The 16680-nt window shown below is 49.1% G+C and overlaps 1 protein-coding gene and 1 long non-coding RNA gene across 5 annotated transcripts in view; one reads left to right on the top strand and one right to left on the bottom strand.

Moving 5' to 3' along the window:
- LOC116184381 (uncharacterized) overlaps positions 1-12637 on the top strand; it is a 29774-nt gene extending 17137 nt beyond the window's left edge. Inside the window, exons 2-3 of the long non-coding RNA XR_013340884.2 lie at positions 3211-3337; positions 3811-12637. This is a non-coding gene — a long non-coding RNA (uncharacterized LOC116184381). The remainder of the gene's footprint in view (positions 1-3210; positions 3338-3810) is intronic.
- On the bottom strand, positions 7111-15992 carry KCNG1 (potassium voltage-gated channel modifier subfamily G member 1). 4 transcript variants are annotated; one of them, XM_085558328.1, is made up of 6 exons: positions 15773-15992; positions 13836-14018; positions 12675-12788; positions 11572-11760; positions 10623-11427; positions 7111-10134 (listed from the first exon to the last, which is right to left on the bottom strand). In XM_085558328.1, exons 2-6 carry the CDS (start codon positions 13919-13921, stop codon positions 9364-9366), a joined length of 1965 nt encoding a protein of 654 aa, XP_085414454.1. In that variant the 5' UTR covers positions 13922-14018; positions 15773-15992; the 3' UTR covers positions 7111-9363. The 4 variants fall into 4 exon arrangements, with proteins under 4 accessions (XP_085414454.1, XP_085414455.1, XP_085414456.1 ...); XM_085558329.1 differs by lacking the exon at positions 11572-11760 and having other exon boundaries at positions 15773-15989; XM_085558330.1 differs by lacking the exon at positions 11572-11760 and having other exon boundaries at positions 10623-11424; positions 15773-15988.
- Positions 15993-16680: the final 688 nt, after the last annotated feature.

Here is a 16680-nt window from a genome sequence, read left to right as displayed (position 1 = left end):
CAGCAGTGAATTTGTAACCAGAGTCAGATCCTGCACTTTAGAGAACAATGAAAACATGAAAGGCCAGGACTCAAAGTAAACTTTGTTGTTTGTGGTGTATGCCCAAGAGCCACTGGGTTGTGGAGACACAGCTCAGTCACAGTGCCTGGATTCTGGGGTTTCCTCTCTTGGGAATTAGAAACCAGGGGGACTTGTCTGAAATGCCTGACCTGGGTTGAAATTTTTCTGTCTTCACTGGGGTTTCTCTGTTGTGATGTCATGAAGAAACTGAAACGTAAAAGGCAGCAGTGGCAGTAATTCTGTAATACCCACAGTGAGTGCTGTGGCACACATCCCTCTGCCCCCACAGGGGATTCCTTTCTGTCAGTCCAAGCAAGGTGAACCCAAGGATGTGGGGAGAAGGGAAGAACTCTTTGATTCTAAATCTGAGTGTGTAGAAATTGTGAAGTCTTTTCCCTTGCTCCAAGATTGTTTTGCCTCTGTGTTCTCCTGTCAGTGCAGCTCTTGGCAGTGCTGCACCCTTTGAAGATAGGCTGAACAATCAGGGATCATAAAATCATAACTAAGACCAAACCATTCTTATTATTGCTGGCTTATCTTTTGTTTTGACTTGCTTTAATTCTTGGATTCCAAACATGCAGTGGTTTCTGTGTTCACTGAGAGAAATTCTACTTAAAAATTCTAAGAGAAGCACTAAAACGTTAAGATTTGTTTTGCTGCCAAAGCAAGCACTGTGGAAAGGCTGGGGTGTGTTGGCATTGTGAATGAAGAGAAGCTGCTTTGGGCAGGGAGTCTGAGCGTGGCTGGGCTCTGTTATCAGCAGGGATGAGGTCAGGACACGATCTTGGCCTTCACCCTCCATGTCACGGGGTTGCATTTTCTAATAAAAACTTAACTGTTCAAAACTAAACTTTGCATTAGGTCCTTAAAATACTCCAAACGTAAGTTTATCCTCTTTTTTTATGCAAAAGCTTTGAGGTGCCCTTTGTGAAACTACAGAAAGAATAATGTGAGGGTTGTGTGCTAGGTGGCACTGCAAGTTAATAAACCACAGCACTCCTGAGCTTGAGAGATGCAATTCAAGCAAGAGCTGAGGTGTGCATCAAATCCATCATTGTGCAGGTCATCTGAAAAAAAGACCAGGGAAATAAAATAAAATGGAGATTAATATTAACGTGGATCAGGGTAGCGAAATTTGGAGCAATGTAAACAACAGGAAAAAGCACACACAAGTCGGTTTGTGGCATTAACCTTTTGTGGTTTGTGTTCCTTGCTTAAATATAGCAGCCCTGCTGCTTTACCTCACTCTGCAGCTTCAGCATCTTGGTAAGGAAATATGTACAGGGCAGGAAAAGAAGCAGAGAAAAGCAGAATAAGGCAAAAGACAGGGAAGAAATGCAGATTTTATGAAGTTTTATTCTGCACTCCTCTGGTGCACATCCCTTTTGCCCCATTCTCTGCTCTGTCTGTGTTATGTTGAAATCTTACTCCAGTGAGCAGGTTCCAAGGAACCATTTTAATAAGGATGTTCTAAAAGTTGTAACTGCTCAAATTCATGGGATTTGGAAAGGCAGTGGGACATTGCACCTGCTCTGATGGGAGCGCTGACAAAGCTGCACCCTCTGTGCTCCCCTGAGAGCAGCAAAGCAACTGGGACACTGCTCTCAGCACAGGAAAAGAAAATCACCTCTCTTTGCCCATTCTCCAGGCTTTTAGCATTGTCTCTGCTCACTTGATACCCTTTACAATATATTTCATGTGATTGATTCAGAGCCAACTGAAATGCACCTGTGTGATGGTGCTGCTTTGCCCTCTTGTTCTTCTCATTGCGAGGTACCTGCAATTCTGACATTTCATACTCCTGCCAAGAACAAAACCAGCTGCCCTCCCAACTGATGGCTGTCAGTGAACCTTGCCAGAAAAGCAAGCTGATACAAATTCAGTCTGGTCCTGCTGTGGTACAAGTTTTCCAGCCCGAGAAGAAACTATTGCTAGTCAGCATTAGGGATATTGAAAAGGAAGGTGTCCAGTGGGACCAGAGGCTGTGCTAGCACACTGCGCACAGCCCAGCTGCTGTCCTGCTCCTGGGGCCTCAGCTGCCTGCTGCCTGGCCCCTCTGCTGGAGGAAGGACCAGCACTGGGATGCTCCCGGCCCTGCTGCGAGAGGAAGCTCTAGTGGGGCTCACAAGGTGCTCTGCTGTTGCTAGGAGACCAAATCCCTGCTGCTGAGGAAAGGTTATCTCCAAATTTAAAATGGCTCCTTAGCAATTTCACTGGGAAATGAAGTCCCTTAGGCAAAGGGGCATTCACCTGCTCAGGAGCAGTGCAAGGAGTCATGGAACCACAGGATGGTTTGGGTGCAAAAGGACCTTAAAACTCATCTCATCCCAACCCACCTTCCACCATCCCAGGCTGCTCCAAGCCCTGTCCAGCCTGGCCTTGGGCACTGCCAGGGATCCAGGGGCAGCCACAGCTTCTCTGGGCTCCATGTGCCAGGGCCTGCCCACCCTGCCATTAACAAAAATCTTCCTTATCTTTAGTCTGAATCTACCCTTTATAGTTTAAATCAATTCCCCTTGTCCTATTGCTCCTGCTGAAAAGTTCTCTTTTTGTGAAGCACACTTCTAACGTCACTATGTAAGGGTTTGAAACTATCAAAAATCATCAAAGTGTTTAAACTTCTCTTTGATATATGTATTGATATGCACACATATGTATGTGCACACACAGAGATGTATTCCAGATGGGGTACAGGCATGTTTTAGGCAGAATTTACTGAGGCCATTTCCAGGACTTGCATGTTGTCATTTCAAACTCGCTTCTGAAACTGCTCTCAGTTTCACTTCACTACTGGAGTAGTGGGAGGTAGCAGGTGTGACAGTGATTGGAACTCATTAAAACTCTCTATAGCTGCCTTCTCATCCTCATTAGATTACTAATTTTTTTTAATCACTTGAAGTAGATTCTATAGTTTCTTTTACAAATAAACCCATAACTTTATTTACCAGGCTGCTGTTGTACAGGTGATGGAGGTGTTGACATTGCCCATGTGACCTTGAAAATCTCAATTTTAGTCAGATAAAGTTGCATTAGCCTTTTGAAAAGTATCACATGTCAATACTGCAACCAAAGAAATGCCGCATAAATATTTCCAGGAGTTTCATCCTTCCCAGAAGTGATGATGATATCTTCATCCCTGTTTCCTTGCAGATCCACCAGCCCGCTCTGGAAATGAGAGGCTGCGGCTGCAGTGTACTGGATTGAATATTTTCCTCTGGATTTTAAAAAAGAACTTCCCGAAGTATTTTATCCACCCTTTTAGAGCCGGCTGGTGCAGGTGGGTGCTTCGGGACAGGAATTTGCCGGGAGCGGCCCGTAGATGGCAATGCAGGATGCTGGGATCGGGATGAGGCAGTGCAGGATGCTGGGATGGGGCAGTGCAGGATGCTGGGATCGGGATGGGGCAGTGCAGGATGCTGGGATCGGGCAGTGCAGGATGCTGGGATCGGGATCGGGCAGTGCAGGATGCTGGGATGGGGCAGTGCAGGATGCTGGGATCGGGATGAGGCAGTGCAGGATGCTGGGATCGGGCAGTGCAGGATGCTGGGATCGGGATGAGGCAGTGCAGGATGCTGGGATCGGGATGGGGCAGTGCAGGATGCTGGGATCGGACAGTGCAGGATGCTGGGATCGGGATCGGGCAGTGCAGGATGCTGGGACCGGGCATGTTCCTGCTGGTGAAAGAAAACCCGTTCTGTTCTGTTCTGTTCCGTTCTGTTCCGTTCTGTTCCGTTCTGTTCCGTTCCCCAGGCACCAGCTCACTCCCCGGATTTCTGGTGGTCCTCAGAGATTCCTGACTCTTCCAGCAGCACGGAGCCACCTCTGGGCCCAGGTGGGCATCTGGGGCACCCTCCTAGTGATAAATATAATTATTCACAATAACCAGAGCTGCGTTTACAGGGAACACTTGTCCTTTGGCTTTGCCTGTCAGGAATGTGCAAAAATGTCATTGTACCTCATCCCAGCTTCCCTGAATCCCTGAATCCCAGCATCCCTGAATCCCAGCATCCCTGAATCCCTGAATCCCAGCATCCCAGGATCCCAGAGTCACTGAATCCCTGAATCCCTGAATCCCTGAATCCCTGAATCCCAGCATCCCTGAATCCCTGAATCCCTGAATCCCAGCATCCCTGAATCCCTGAATCCCAGCATCCCAGATCCCAGAGTCACTGAAGTTGGACAAGACCTCCAAGGAACATTGAGTCCCAGCCTGTCCCCAGCCCAGAGCTCCGAGTGCCACCTCCAGCCCTTCCTGGGACACCTCCAGGGATGGGCACTCCCAACCTCCCTGGGCAGCCCCTGCCAAGGCCTGGCCCCCCTTTCCATGGGGAAGTTCCTCTGGAATCCTCACGGTGCTGTGCAGGTGCTTGCAGCACTGCAGCTGTGTGCTGGAAAGGCAGCAGGGACAAAAGGCACCTGTGGCTTTCCCCAGCTCCCTCTCAAAGGAAAGTTTTCTCAAACCAATTTCAGGGTTTCTGGAAGCCTCCCCTCACTCTGCCATGAGATGCTTTGCTCACAGATGCTGTCCCCAGAAATATTCCTCTCCAAAATTAAAGTCACCTGCAACTGCGCTGTTGCCTTTGGTTTGCATGAGGATAATATTTATCGATTTCCCAAAATGTGCTTTTCTTTATGACTGAAAGAAACTGAGTCATCTTTTCCTTGGCTGACCTGGGAGCCTGTGAAAGTTATGGATGATTTCTCTCAGCTGCTTTGTGACATGAGGTGCATCAGTAATGAGAATGAGAGCAGCACTTCAATTTATCATTCAGCAGTTCTGTGTCAAAACTTCCTTTCTCTATAGAATTAACTATAGAAATTTGTGCTGGTGCCTACTTTCTTCCTGAGGTAGGCACCATTAAAATTACATTGTTATCTTGAACAAAAAGATAAACATTATTATCTTGCTGACCACTTCACTTGCATGACTGAGAGCTGTCAAATGAGCTGTAAAGTTTTTTAAAAAATCCCAATCTGCAGATGATGGCTGGGAATTTCTTATATTCCAGGTCTGTCCCTCGAGCAGGCTAATTATTGTGGTTTACAGCCCAGTTTTTCTGGACCCACACTGAATATGCGAGTTAAATTATGACCATAATTAAGGATGGCTACAAAGCTGCTGCCATTAATGAGGGGACCTGAGAAAGGAGGAGCTGAGACCTCAGCCTGACAGAGTTACACAGGTTTCTGTGCCCTGCCTGCCTCTGGTGCTGCACAAGGCTCCAGCTCCTGTCACAAGGGCTGCAGGGATAATGAATGAATATTTATGAAGTGTAGCAAATATGCTCTAATTACCCTAATTGGCCTGCTGTGGTTCCAGTTGTGGCAGAACTTAATTTCTGTTCAAGTGACATTTGCTTCTGGATTAGTTCCTGCAGGCAAAGAAAAAGTAAAAGCCCTGCTGAAGAGGGCAGAAGATCCCCTGATATCCTGATCCTGCAGCCTCCTCACCATGCTCCTGGCAGGCTCATGGCTAATGACATTCCTCATCTCGTTAGGGATTTCTAGGGAGTATTTCAGAGATGTGAGACACTGAGAAATGACAAAGAAAAACAATGAGCAAAAAGGGAGGGAGGACTAGTTTTATTATTAAAAATTAATAGGCCAAACTCTGAACACTTTCAGGGTGGCAGCACACAAAATTCTCCTTGACTTGCTCAGCCCTGCATGAGCTTCTTGTTGAATGAGACTTTGCTAAAGCCTCTGACTGTGGAGATCTGGGGCACTGAATTCAGTGGGAGCATTGTAAAGGGTCGAGCTCTAAATATTTCCTGCAGAGAATTTTTGAGGACCTTGACCTGCAGTGAATGTTAGCACAGTAGGAATGGTTTCAGTCACCTTCTCTGGTGTGCTGTGACAGAAGCCACGTGGCCCTGCCTTCATTTCTGTGCTGCACCCACCAAGGGGCTTGTGTTGATTTTGAGGCAGGAGGAGGCTGGAAAGGGAAGGATTTTGGAGAGAGTAATGTCCCACCTTACCTGGAAATTCTGCTTTCAACAGGGGCTTTTCTTTCTCAGATTTTACAGATCCTTCCTGTTCTCTTCTGAACTGACATATTCTTTGTTAAAATATGTTAAATTTATGTCCCGAAGAGGTGTGATTGTGATTCCTGGGACAGCATGAAAGGAAGAGGTGTCCCTGTACAATCTTGCACCTGGGTTTTCCTGCAGGGGGATAATTTCCTTTGCTGGTGCTCTCTGGCCCTGCTCAGAGCCCAGCTGTGCCCCAGCCCCACTCCCTGTGCCACCCTCACCCCTGTGTTCCTGAAGGAGAACAGGGAGAGCCCATCATTCATTAACCCAAGGATCCAGCTCCTGCTGGGGGGTTCCAGCTGGCCAGAGCAGAACCAGGGCAGTGCCAGCCCCTGCTGCAGGACCCAGAGCAGTGCCAGCCCCTGCTGCAGGACCCAGGGCAGTGCCAACCCCTGCTGCAGGACCCAGAGCAGTGCCAGCCCCTGCTGCAGGACCCAGGGCAGTGCCAGCCCCTGCTGCAGGACCCAGAGCAGTGCCAGCCCCTGCTGCAGGACCCAGGGCAGTGCCAGCCCCTGCTCAGACAGGCACTGCCCTTCTGGCTCCAGCCAAGCACCCAGTGCTGGTTGGAGCTGTCCTGGCGACTGCACGTGCTGCTAAAAGCCAAAGAGGAGTGCCAGCCCTCAGCTGTGCCACAGGAACCTGCCAGCTTTGGAGCCGAGCCATCACTTTCATGGATTTGACCAAAAATCCAGGTAATGGAGTGTAGAGAGGCAGGATCACCGAGGCCCCCAGGAGAGCTGGATCACAGCAGGCAGGGCTCACACTGAGGCTGTGCTCTGACACCTCCGAGCTGCAGCTCTTGATTTATTTAGCACAAGCACTACAGCAAGAGTTCCCCCTGTAAGACACACCAGGGAGGTGGTTCCAGCCCTTCAGTCACACACGTCCAGCTGGTCACAAGCATCTGCTGCCAAGCACGGCTCCACACAGGGTGGGCACATCCCGACAGCTCCTCTGCCCCTGCCTTGGCACAGCAGATGCTTTCACAGTTTTGCTCAACCAGCACCCAACTCCAGGGTGGTGTTTTTATTTTATTTTTATTGGACAAGGGCTTTAGAATCAAGCTCTAATTTTGGGATAAAAAAAATTAAGTGATACATGAAAGAAATGAACATTAACGTAATGACAGTGAGAAAATGGATGGCCCTACAGCATTTATTAGCTAGCAGAACATGGAAATGAGCTTAGTTTTTATTTGGTAAGTCTTGATTTCTCCTTATATTCACGTACAGCTCCGTATTTATGGCTCAGCCTGTCAAACACATGCTTAGATAAGCAACTGTTGCTCACAGGACTAATCTAATTACCAGTTCTTTTTATAACGAATGTTGACACAAAGGTAGAAGATGCATAGCACTTGTGCTGGAGCCAATGCTCCAGATGATCAAACAGTTCTGAAATTTAAAAAAAATGGGGAGAAGAATTTTTTGTCACGATGTTCCTGTTTTTTGTCCAACTCTAATTAAAGATGAAGAACAAGAGTGAAAAGCTGGTTCATTTGCAGCTTTGGCACAGAGTTAATTGCCAAGAGTTTAGACTGGATATTTTAGCACTCTGCAGTAATGTTCCATAAGCACATTTCCCTACCACAGGCTGGAGAATGCTAGAGCCCCAGTTATTTGTAAAGTGCATTTTTAAAAGTTTTGGAATTTTCCTTCAGGAACAAGCATATCAGAACATCTTCAAATTGTATTTTAAAGACATTTGAACAGAAAATCAGTGTGCTGTGGGTTTAGCCAAACAGCACAGACCGAGAAACTGATTTTACTTTATTTGGAAGGGCAATGTTGTGTCCTTGGCCTTCATTTAAACCATAAAGCCATTATGCATTCTGACATTTCTTGCAACCTGCTTCAGCAATGCCAATAAGAAATAGTATTTCTGAATATTAAGACAAAGAAGCATTGGTCAGTGTGATGGGCACTTTTAAATTCCCCAAGCTCTTAACTGCTAGTCCGTAATTTTACTGGGAAAGAGTGGAAAATAGGTGAAACCCTTGAAATCAGCTTTTCTTTACCTCTAAGCACACCTGAAATCAAACAAGTGGATTTAATTGTTTTTGAAGTTCTGGAGTTTTTCTCCTGAACTGTTCTGCAGGTCAGGGTCCTTCCCTCTGAAACAATCAGGGTGTGTCATGAACCTGCACAGAAACCTGTGCCAAAGCCGAGTGTCCCTGTGGCCCCAGCACAGAGCCTGCACCCAGGTGAGCAATTCCTGGTTGTGCTTTAGGGTGTTCATGGCTTTTCCTGTCCCATTGAAAACCCTCCCTGTTACCCAGGCGTGTGACAGTGGCAGAGGTGAGGTGGCTCCTGCGCCGGGTCCCTCCTGGTGGAGGACAGGGAAGCACAAAGCTCTCCGTGTGCCCCTCCATGGCTCAGATTTTCTTCTTCCCTTGCTGGCACAGAGCTCCAGCCCGTGGGAAGGGGTGGCCCCAGTTTGCCCAGCAGTTCCCTTTCAGTTGCCCCCTCCCAGTTCCCTTTCAGAGCCGAGGAGTGAAGCTGGGAACAGATGGTGGGGAAGGCTGGCATCTCCTCATGCATATTTCACTGGGTTTGCAGCTAGTCACCTCTTGGTAATAACATTAAGTGCTACCAAACTCCAAGGATTTGCTCCTTGGAATGTTGCATTCGATGGCATGGGATCAATGCTGTAACGTCAATTAAATTTTGAAGCTCTGAGTATTTACATCTTCAGCAAGGTTAGGCTATAAACAACTCGATTCTTCTGTTCTGCTGTGGTTAGGGCTGACTGGCAAAGAAAGAGCTGGTTCTGTGCTGAGTGACAAATCTTACTTGACGTTTTTTAAAAGCACAATGGGACAAACATCTGTGGTTATTTCCATTACGCTCTAAGGCGTGTTACTGGGAGACAATTTAACCATTAATTCTGATGTATTTACATTATTTATATACAAGAGGAACAAGAAAAATGGTAGCCTGTTTAATGATTATGTACATTGTGATTCGGTTGGAAAAATGTGTATTACAAATGGCAAAACAGCCTGTCAAGTGCATAATTATATGTTGCTCTTTTTTTTTGTTGTTGCCAGAGAAGTTTGAATCCTTAAATCCCACTGCATGATTTCAGTGAAAGTTCTGCCCTATACATTATATGGGGGGGAAGGAACAGCATAATAACAGACTTCTTAAACCACATCAGATCCCAGTCAGAGCCCCTTCTCTTCGTTTTAATGTGGGGATTACCTTTGTAAGGTGCGAATTAAAAGACGGAATCTGATACAATGACAGCAAAAGGAGCAGTGGCGTAAATGTCATTCGTTGTCCCTAGCCTCGGTAGAGAGAGTGGTGAACAAAACCTCGCTGCCTTGGGACTCATTGCTCATCTGAGACTTGGCTTTCAGCAGGAACTGCGCCCTCCTGTACATGATCCTCTCCTGCTCCTGCTTCAGCTCCAGGTAGGAGCGCGAGAAGGTGTGGAAGATGGAGGTGACCGGGAAGGCCATGAGGAGGATGCCGCTGAGGATGCTGCTCAGGGCCACCACCTGCCCGGGGATGCTCCTGGGCACCATGTCCCCGTAGCCCACGGTGGTCATGGTGATGACGGCCCACCAGTAGCAGGCGGGGATGCTGGTGAACTCCTGCGAGTCGGCCATCTCGTTCTCGACGACGTAGAGCAGGGGCGCGAAGAGCGCGATGGCCACGCACAGGAAGAGCAGCAGCAGCCCGAACTCGCGGGTGCAGCGGCGCGCCGTCAGCCCCAGCGTCTGCAGCCCCAGCGAGTGCCGCGCCAGCCGCATCACGTACAGGATGCGCAGCGCCCGCAGGATCCGCAGCACCAGCCCCACCTTGTCCAGGTAGATGTTGCCCGAGCTGGGCTTCCTGGAGCCCTCAGAGCCCGCGTCCACCAGCAGGGTGATGTAGTAGGGCAGGATGGCGATTATGTCTATCAGCGTCAGCGGCCTCCGCAGGAACGCGAACTTGCTCCTGGCCTGGATGAATCGGAGCAGGAACTCCAGGGAGAACCACGCCACGCACACAGACTCCACAATGAAAATATTGTAGCACATCTGGGAGCACTCGCCCTGCAGGAAAGAGGAGGAGTTTGTAATCCGCTCTGGGTAATAACTGTTTTAGTTGGTGCGGTGACAGGAGGGGAGGCTTCTGTGTTGGTTTTTTTAAACCCAAAATATTAAAGGAATCGAAGCTGTTGCTATGGGGAAACACGTCGGCAGTTTGGAACATGCTAAATGCAAAACTTAGAAAGGCACCGCTTATTCCACAGAAGATATTGCTCGGGAATTTCAGGCTTTCTAAATAGCAAATACGACATCTAACAAGGTAATATACACGAGAGTGCACACTAAGGGAATTTTCTTTGGACATAAAACTGGATGTGATTAATTATCTTACAAGTAATTGAAGAGTCATTTAACATTTCCAATATTCTTCACAGCATTTTCCTCCCTCTAAAGACAGCTGCAAAATCCCCATTGAAGTCAATAACCTCAGACCTTGTACTTGCTCTGCTCTTCCCAGCACATACCACTTGGCATCCTGAAAGCTAACTTACCTTTTCCTCCTCCTCCCTCAGGTCAGGCATGGTGCTGATGGATAAGTTCACTGCTGTAATAGTTACAAACAAAACAGACAAACACGCAAACACCTTTCCAGGAAGGCCAGACTGGGGCCTTTCCACCATGTCTTGCAACTTTTTCATGCACAAACCAATTTTTGTCTCCTCTACTGTTTCACCTGTTGTTTCATTTTCTAGGAGGTCATCCTCCCGTTCATTAATCTCTGTGAGCTCCTCCATTTTTTGCAGGTATCTCCTTTTACAACACCAGTCCAAGTTGTCTTCCTCAATGCCCCAGTAGAGCAGCTCCTCTTGGAAGGACAGCGCGCACATCTCCCGCAAGAGCCGGAGTTTGCCGACCCGCAGGAAGGTCAGGATGGTCCTGAACGCCCCCGGGTTGCGGTCGAAGAAGAATTCATTGCACGTCACGTCATAATCGTCACAGATGTTCAGAATGTCATCAAAATTGGTACAGAACTTGAGTTGTCCCAGGCGTGTCAGGGGGAACTCGTCGAGCGTGGTCCAGGGGAGCAAGTACTTGATGCCCCCCACGTTGATGATGATGTGCCGCTTGCGGTCCTCGGGGTGGAAGCCTTTGAGGAGATCCTCCTGAGGGTGGATTAGCCTGGCTCTTTGGTAAAACACTCCCTTGAGGGTTTCAGACTCTGGAAAGAACGTGTGGTTGAAGGAAGCATCTGAAGTACAGCTCAGGGCGCTATAGTCATAGTCGGAATTTTCTCCAGGCATAAGAGTCATCTTGGAAGACAGCTTTGCATCCCTTCGCCGCTTCTGCAAGTGTCTGCTGGAACAGAAAACAGACACGGGGGGTGAGGAAACGGCAGGCTGCTCTCAGGCTTTGAACAAATGCGGTGGTTGGAGCTCAAAAGCGCTTATGGATGATGAGAGCAGTTGGAAAGGAAGCAGCAGTGGCTGAGCATGGTCAGACCTTTCTGGGCAGGCTGGGTTTGTCCAGCTGGGCAGCACTGACCCCGTGCCAGGGGCCGTGTCTGGTTCAGGAGCTCTGCCTGGCATATTTATCACACTGGAGGCTTCTCCTGTCTCAGATACAGAGGTCTCACTTCCCAGCAGATAAAGATGGAAACCAGGAATAATTCCTCCACATGGCAGGATGTTTCTGGTTCAGAGTGGAGGTATAAAAACGATGACAGTAGCACATTAGGACACAGAACTCAAGTGTGTTTTGTAGAAAATGAAATAGTATAATTTTTTAAAGTATTACTCATAAAACTTCTGAGTATTTTAGCACCCATGAAATATATAGAAAGAATCAGAAGTCAATTACGTTGCAATTCAGTAAATACACACTTCTAAAAAACAGTTAGTACAAGACTAATTTTTAAAAGGCCAACTAGAAACAACTTGGGGGGGAAAAGCTCACTTGTATTGGTGATCACACAAACATTTGTATAGAGTTTACACACGATTAATGACATGGCAACTCCCTTTTTATGGCCTCATTTACAAAAGGTTGAGAAGAAACACAGGATTTCCATACAAACCTCGGAAGGTTGTTTCAGTTCTCACTGACACCCTACATGCAGGAATAGGGCTTTGTCCTTGCAGTGTGCTGAGCCAAGCTGCCTTTACCTCTGATTGTAAGAACCCAAACATTTCTAATGACAACTTGGAAAATCCTGTTCAAATTCAGCTCATGCAACACTGGCGTAAAGTCCAGGGAGTGAAGAGAACAGAGGTCAGCTGGGTATCAAACTCAGGAGCTGGAAATGTTCAAACTTCTGGCCTCCCTAAGTCACTGCACTTTCAGAGTCCCCTGGAATCTGCTCCTCCACAGGAGGCTGTGCAGCACTGCTCCAAGACTCTTATCTGCACACTCAGCCTCAGCTTAGTGCATGGACTCCCTGAGTTTCACTGGGTAAGAGTATTTATTTATTAAGGGGATTGTACAATATAAAGACATTAAATATGCACCAGTATTTTGGCTTTCTAGCCTCGGGTTCACAGGAAAGGAATAAATATTCCAGTTGATTGGCTTCAGTAGAGTTTTGTTCTTGTCCTGGCTGCACTTACCTCCCGTTGGATGTGCACCCCAGGGATACACCCCCTGCTAGGGCCACTTGCTGAGCCACAGAACCCTCCTTTTCAGAAGCTGGGTTTATAAACCACACCAGGAGTGGTACATACCTATTAAAGAAGAAAAACCCGTGATTACACAACAGCAAAGGGCTCAAAGCACAGCTGCATATCAGTTGAAGAGCTCTCCTTGCTGCAAGGGTACTTACAATGCTTCAATTAAAATCTCTCTCAGTCCTGCCCCTGAGCTTCCCAGGGGGTTTGGGCTGAACAGAGCAGCTCTCTGCACACTTACAAACAGGTCAGCTTTGGATGGAGAGTTATCTCCTGACCCCTCACTCGTCCAGAATCACAGAATGGTTTGGGTTGGAAGGAACCTTAAAGCTCATCTTGTCCCACCCCCCGCCATGGATCAGTAGAAGAAATGCCTGAGGTGCAAGCTATGGTTTGATATGGAAACCTGATGGATGTTTTTGTGGGGCTTCATCTCCCAGACCAACTGCTGTTTTATTTAAAAATGCCTTTTCCCTTCTGCCTCAGCCACGTCTAATGCAGGGCTGGTCCAAACAGAATGAGGATTATGACTGATATAAGATATGGGTAAGTGGGAGCTGTTAACCATTTTCCCTTCTGTAATACCAGATGATGTTGGTTAGCAACAACTTATCCTCTGAATCTCAGCCAGGAAAAATGAGGAGGCAGCTCATTCTGTCACTGGTTTGATCCCCCAGTGCATCCACAGTTGACACAATGGGAAGAAATGGAGAGAGGGAAATGTAAATGTTCTGCGTGTGTCAGACACACGCTGTAACCCTGAGGCAGCAACTGTGAAAGAGCAGAGCAAAGAAAAAGGGATTTCTTTCTTTGCTGCCAGCTCCTGGACCCGTGTGAGACAACAAATTGGACAAATGAATCCCCCGTGTGCCACACTGAGTGGCTGCACTTAGAGAAGGTTGCTCCTTGCTTTGCCATAAGCAGAGCTGCCAAGCCTACAAATCCCACGTAGGATCTGATGCTCCACATGGGTTATTTTCATGTTCCTTGCCTCAGATACACGCAGCATCATATCTACAGGGGAAGAGTAGGAGGAGAATAAGGACAGTAATAAACGTGGCCTGACTTGAGGGAAGGGAGAAAGGCGACAAAATAAACCAATGCCTTTCTCTGTGTGTTTCTTCTTTTCCTTCTGAGGGTGCCTCGACAGAATGATGGTCAGTACTGCTTTGGGATGAGAGAGCCCTCATTAATAGAAGGACTCGTGCTGTTGAGCTTAGAGCCAAGCAAGCTGCTTTATTCCTCCATTGCAGCCTGATGGCTCTGGGGACAGCTGGTCAGAAATGCCTTCAGGAGTAAAGACAACACACAGCAATGTCAGGTCAGAGAAACACATTAGCCTAGAGCCCCAAGCTTCCCAAGGTGAACTTTAAGGCTCTGCTGGAACAGAAAAACCCTCTGCTCTGCTCTGCCCTGCTCTGCTCTGCTCTGGCTATGTCAGACCCAATGGCAAAAGCCCTCCTGGCTGGGCTCTGAGCAGCATCCTGCCCTGAGAGTGCCTGGGGCTCACTGAAGCCCAGCCCAGCCTCCTGGCTGCTCTCCTCCTGGGCAAATCCAAACCCCTTCTCTCTGAGCATCTTACTCTCACCTTCTGTAAACTTACTGGGGCAAGACTGCCTCTTCCTGCATTATCCACTCTGGCTTTTAGAACCTGCAGCAACAGGGAATAACTGACCTAGGGCAAGGGCTGTGGATTGTGCACGGCAAGTGAGAGAGGACATATTGTCAAAAATCTGTCCCGCACAAGATCATATCCATTATGTCTGCTGAAGAAATCAAATTAGAAATCTGTCCTGCCCTCACTTGCAGCCAAAATTCAGGAAGGATGCCAGACTCCGAGGCAATGGGAAAAGAATTATTAAAGATGCCCTTCTGAGGGAAGGAAATAGAACTCATGAGAAACATGATAAAATTCCACTGCAAGTGTTGTTCCCCCCAGTGTCCGCTGCAGTATTTTGAATTCTGCAGTGCATCTCTGATGTAATCAGAGCTCCTGCAAGGAGTCCTGCTCCTGCTCCACGGCACAGACAATTCAAAGTTGTGCCTGGATGGTAACAAGCCTGTAGAGAAGATGCAGAACTCCCCCCTAGTCTCTTCTATCAATTCCAGCACCTGCAATTCATCTCTGTTGCTTTTTACCATTTGTAAATTAAGTTTAAAAAGCCATAGGAAAAAAAAGTTTCAGATTTCAGTGCAGGTTGAAAATGAATATAGTGAATTTTTGGAAAGAATTCCATCAGGAACAATGTAATGATCCCTCCTCCTTTAATCTTTCCTTAGTCAAGCAGGCAGCATTTCCAAGCAGTGCCACACTCAGCTGTCCCCTGGCACAGGATTTCTGTGCTGTACCTCACTGCCAGGTAAGAACAGATCTCAAACTTCAACTCTGCTTGCAAAACTGCGCTTCCAGCCAAATCAAAGTAAAACTTAGAAAGGTCAACAGATAATATGAAATAAAACTCTCCTGAAAAGTAGATAGGATGAAAAAAATATGCTCTGTCTTGCTCTCCCTCAGCTGGACAATTGTGGCATCTTATGACAACCTACAAAGAGAATTATGTCAAATATGTTACTCACTGTTTGGTTTTATAAAGCTGAGCCTTATTCTACTGCTAATAATCAGAAGTGAAATAACTTTGCAAATAACTTATATCCCCAGGAAAATGTTTTGAAACACATTAGGATTAATAACTGCAGTTACTCTCCTGCTGTGAAACATATTTATGTCAACAAATTTTAGCAAGTCATACATAGCAATCAAACATAATTTGAAAAAGTAAAAGATTTGACATTGACTTGTATTGATAAATATTTTGCTACCGAAATAACGATACGTAGTCATGGAAGAGTTCTTTCATGCTCGTCCTGTCCGCAACCCCACCCCAAGTCTTTTCCCAATTAAAAGAAATCTACCGGAAAGACATTGCCTGTCAAGAACAGTTCACTTGATGTGTCTGTCAGTCACCAACGAGCAGAAGTCAGTAAATACACCAACAGAAAAGCCACCCCTTAATTATTTAAAAAGGAAAGCGATAAAGGACCTTCGGATCAGGCAAGGCGGAAGGGATTGGAAAGGCGAGCCTCCATCCTGCGCTGTGCAGCCCCGGGACGCGGGAGCGGCCGGGGGAGCCGGAGCAGCGGCAGCGAGCCCGCCGCGGGAGCCGCAGCGCCGTCAGCCTCCTCCGCTCCGCCGGGCCAGGAGCCGAGCGGGGCCGGGCAGCGGCCGAGCGGGGCCGGGGGGCGGCGCGGCCGGCCCGGCTCCGGCGGGGAGTGCCGGCCGCCGCCTGCCTTCCATCCCTGCCGGGGACGCGACCTGTTGCTGCGGCCGGGGGCCCCGCCCGCTGCCCGCTCCGCCGCGGGGCTCGGCGGCTCGGGCTGCCCCGCAGCGGCCGCCCCGGGGCCGGGCGAGTTGCCCGAACTTGCCTGCAAGTTGCCCGCGGCGGCGGCGAGCGCGGAGCCCCGCGGCGGGGCGGGCACCGGGCGCTACCGAGCCGCGCCTCCGCCGCACCGAGCGCCGGGGCCGCGGGCGGGGGCGGCACGGGAGCGCTCCGGCCGAGCCCCGGCCCCGCGCATGGCGCGGCACCGGCACCGGCACCGGAGCAGCGCCCGCGCCGGACGAGCGGCGGCGGCGGCAGCCCGAGCCGGAGCAGGAGCGGCAGAAGGAGCAGGAGCAGGAGGAGGAGCTCCCGCAGCCGAGGAGGAGCGCAGCCCGGCCCGGGGCCGCCCGCAGCCCTGCCCCGCGCACGGCCGGCACCCCCGGGCTGCCCCGGCATCCCGCACCCCGGGCTGCCCCGGCATCCCGCAGCCCTGCCCCGGCATCCCGCAGCCCTGCCCCGGCATCCCGCACCCCGGGCTGCCCCGGCATCCCGCAGCCCTGCCCCGCGCACGGCCGGCACCCCGGGCTGCCCCGGCATCCCTCCCCTGCCGTCTGTCCGGGCGCTCGCCGCCG

This window comes from Lonchura striata, chromosome 20 (genome assembly GCF_050655825.1).
Source record: "Lonchura striata isolate lonStrDom1 chromosome 20, ASM5065582v1, whole genome shotgun sequence".
NCBI lineage: Eukaryota > Metazoa > Chordata > Aves > Passeriformes > Estrildidae > Lonchura > Lonchura striata.
This window is presented reverse-complemented; position numbering and strand designations above follow the sequence as displayed.

What these genes read in the sequence shown, in the direction of transcription:
- KCNG1 (XM_085558328.1), bottom strand. Translation starts at nt 13,921, where the DNA reads ATGAGGGCTCTCTCATCCCAAAGCAGTACTGACCATCATTCTGTCGAG. An exon ending in GGGTGCACATCCAACGGGAG is followed by an intron (nt 11,761 to 12,674) that starts GTAAGTGCAGCC and finishes ACTCTGAACCAG; the next exon opens with AAACATCCTGCCATGTGGAG. An exon ending in TGAGGGAGGAGGAGGAAAAG is followed by an intron (nt 10,135 to 10,622) that starts GTAAGTTAGCTT and finishes TCTTTCCTGCAG; the next exon opens with GGCGAGTGCTCCCAGATGTG.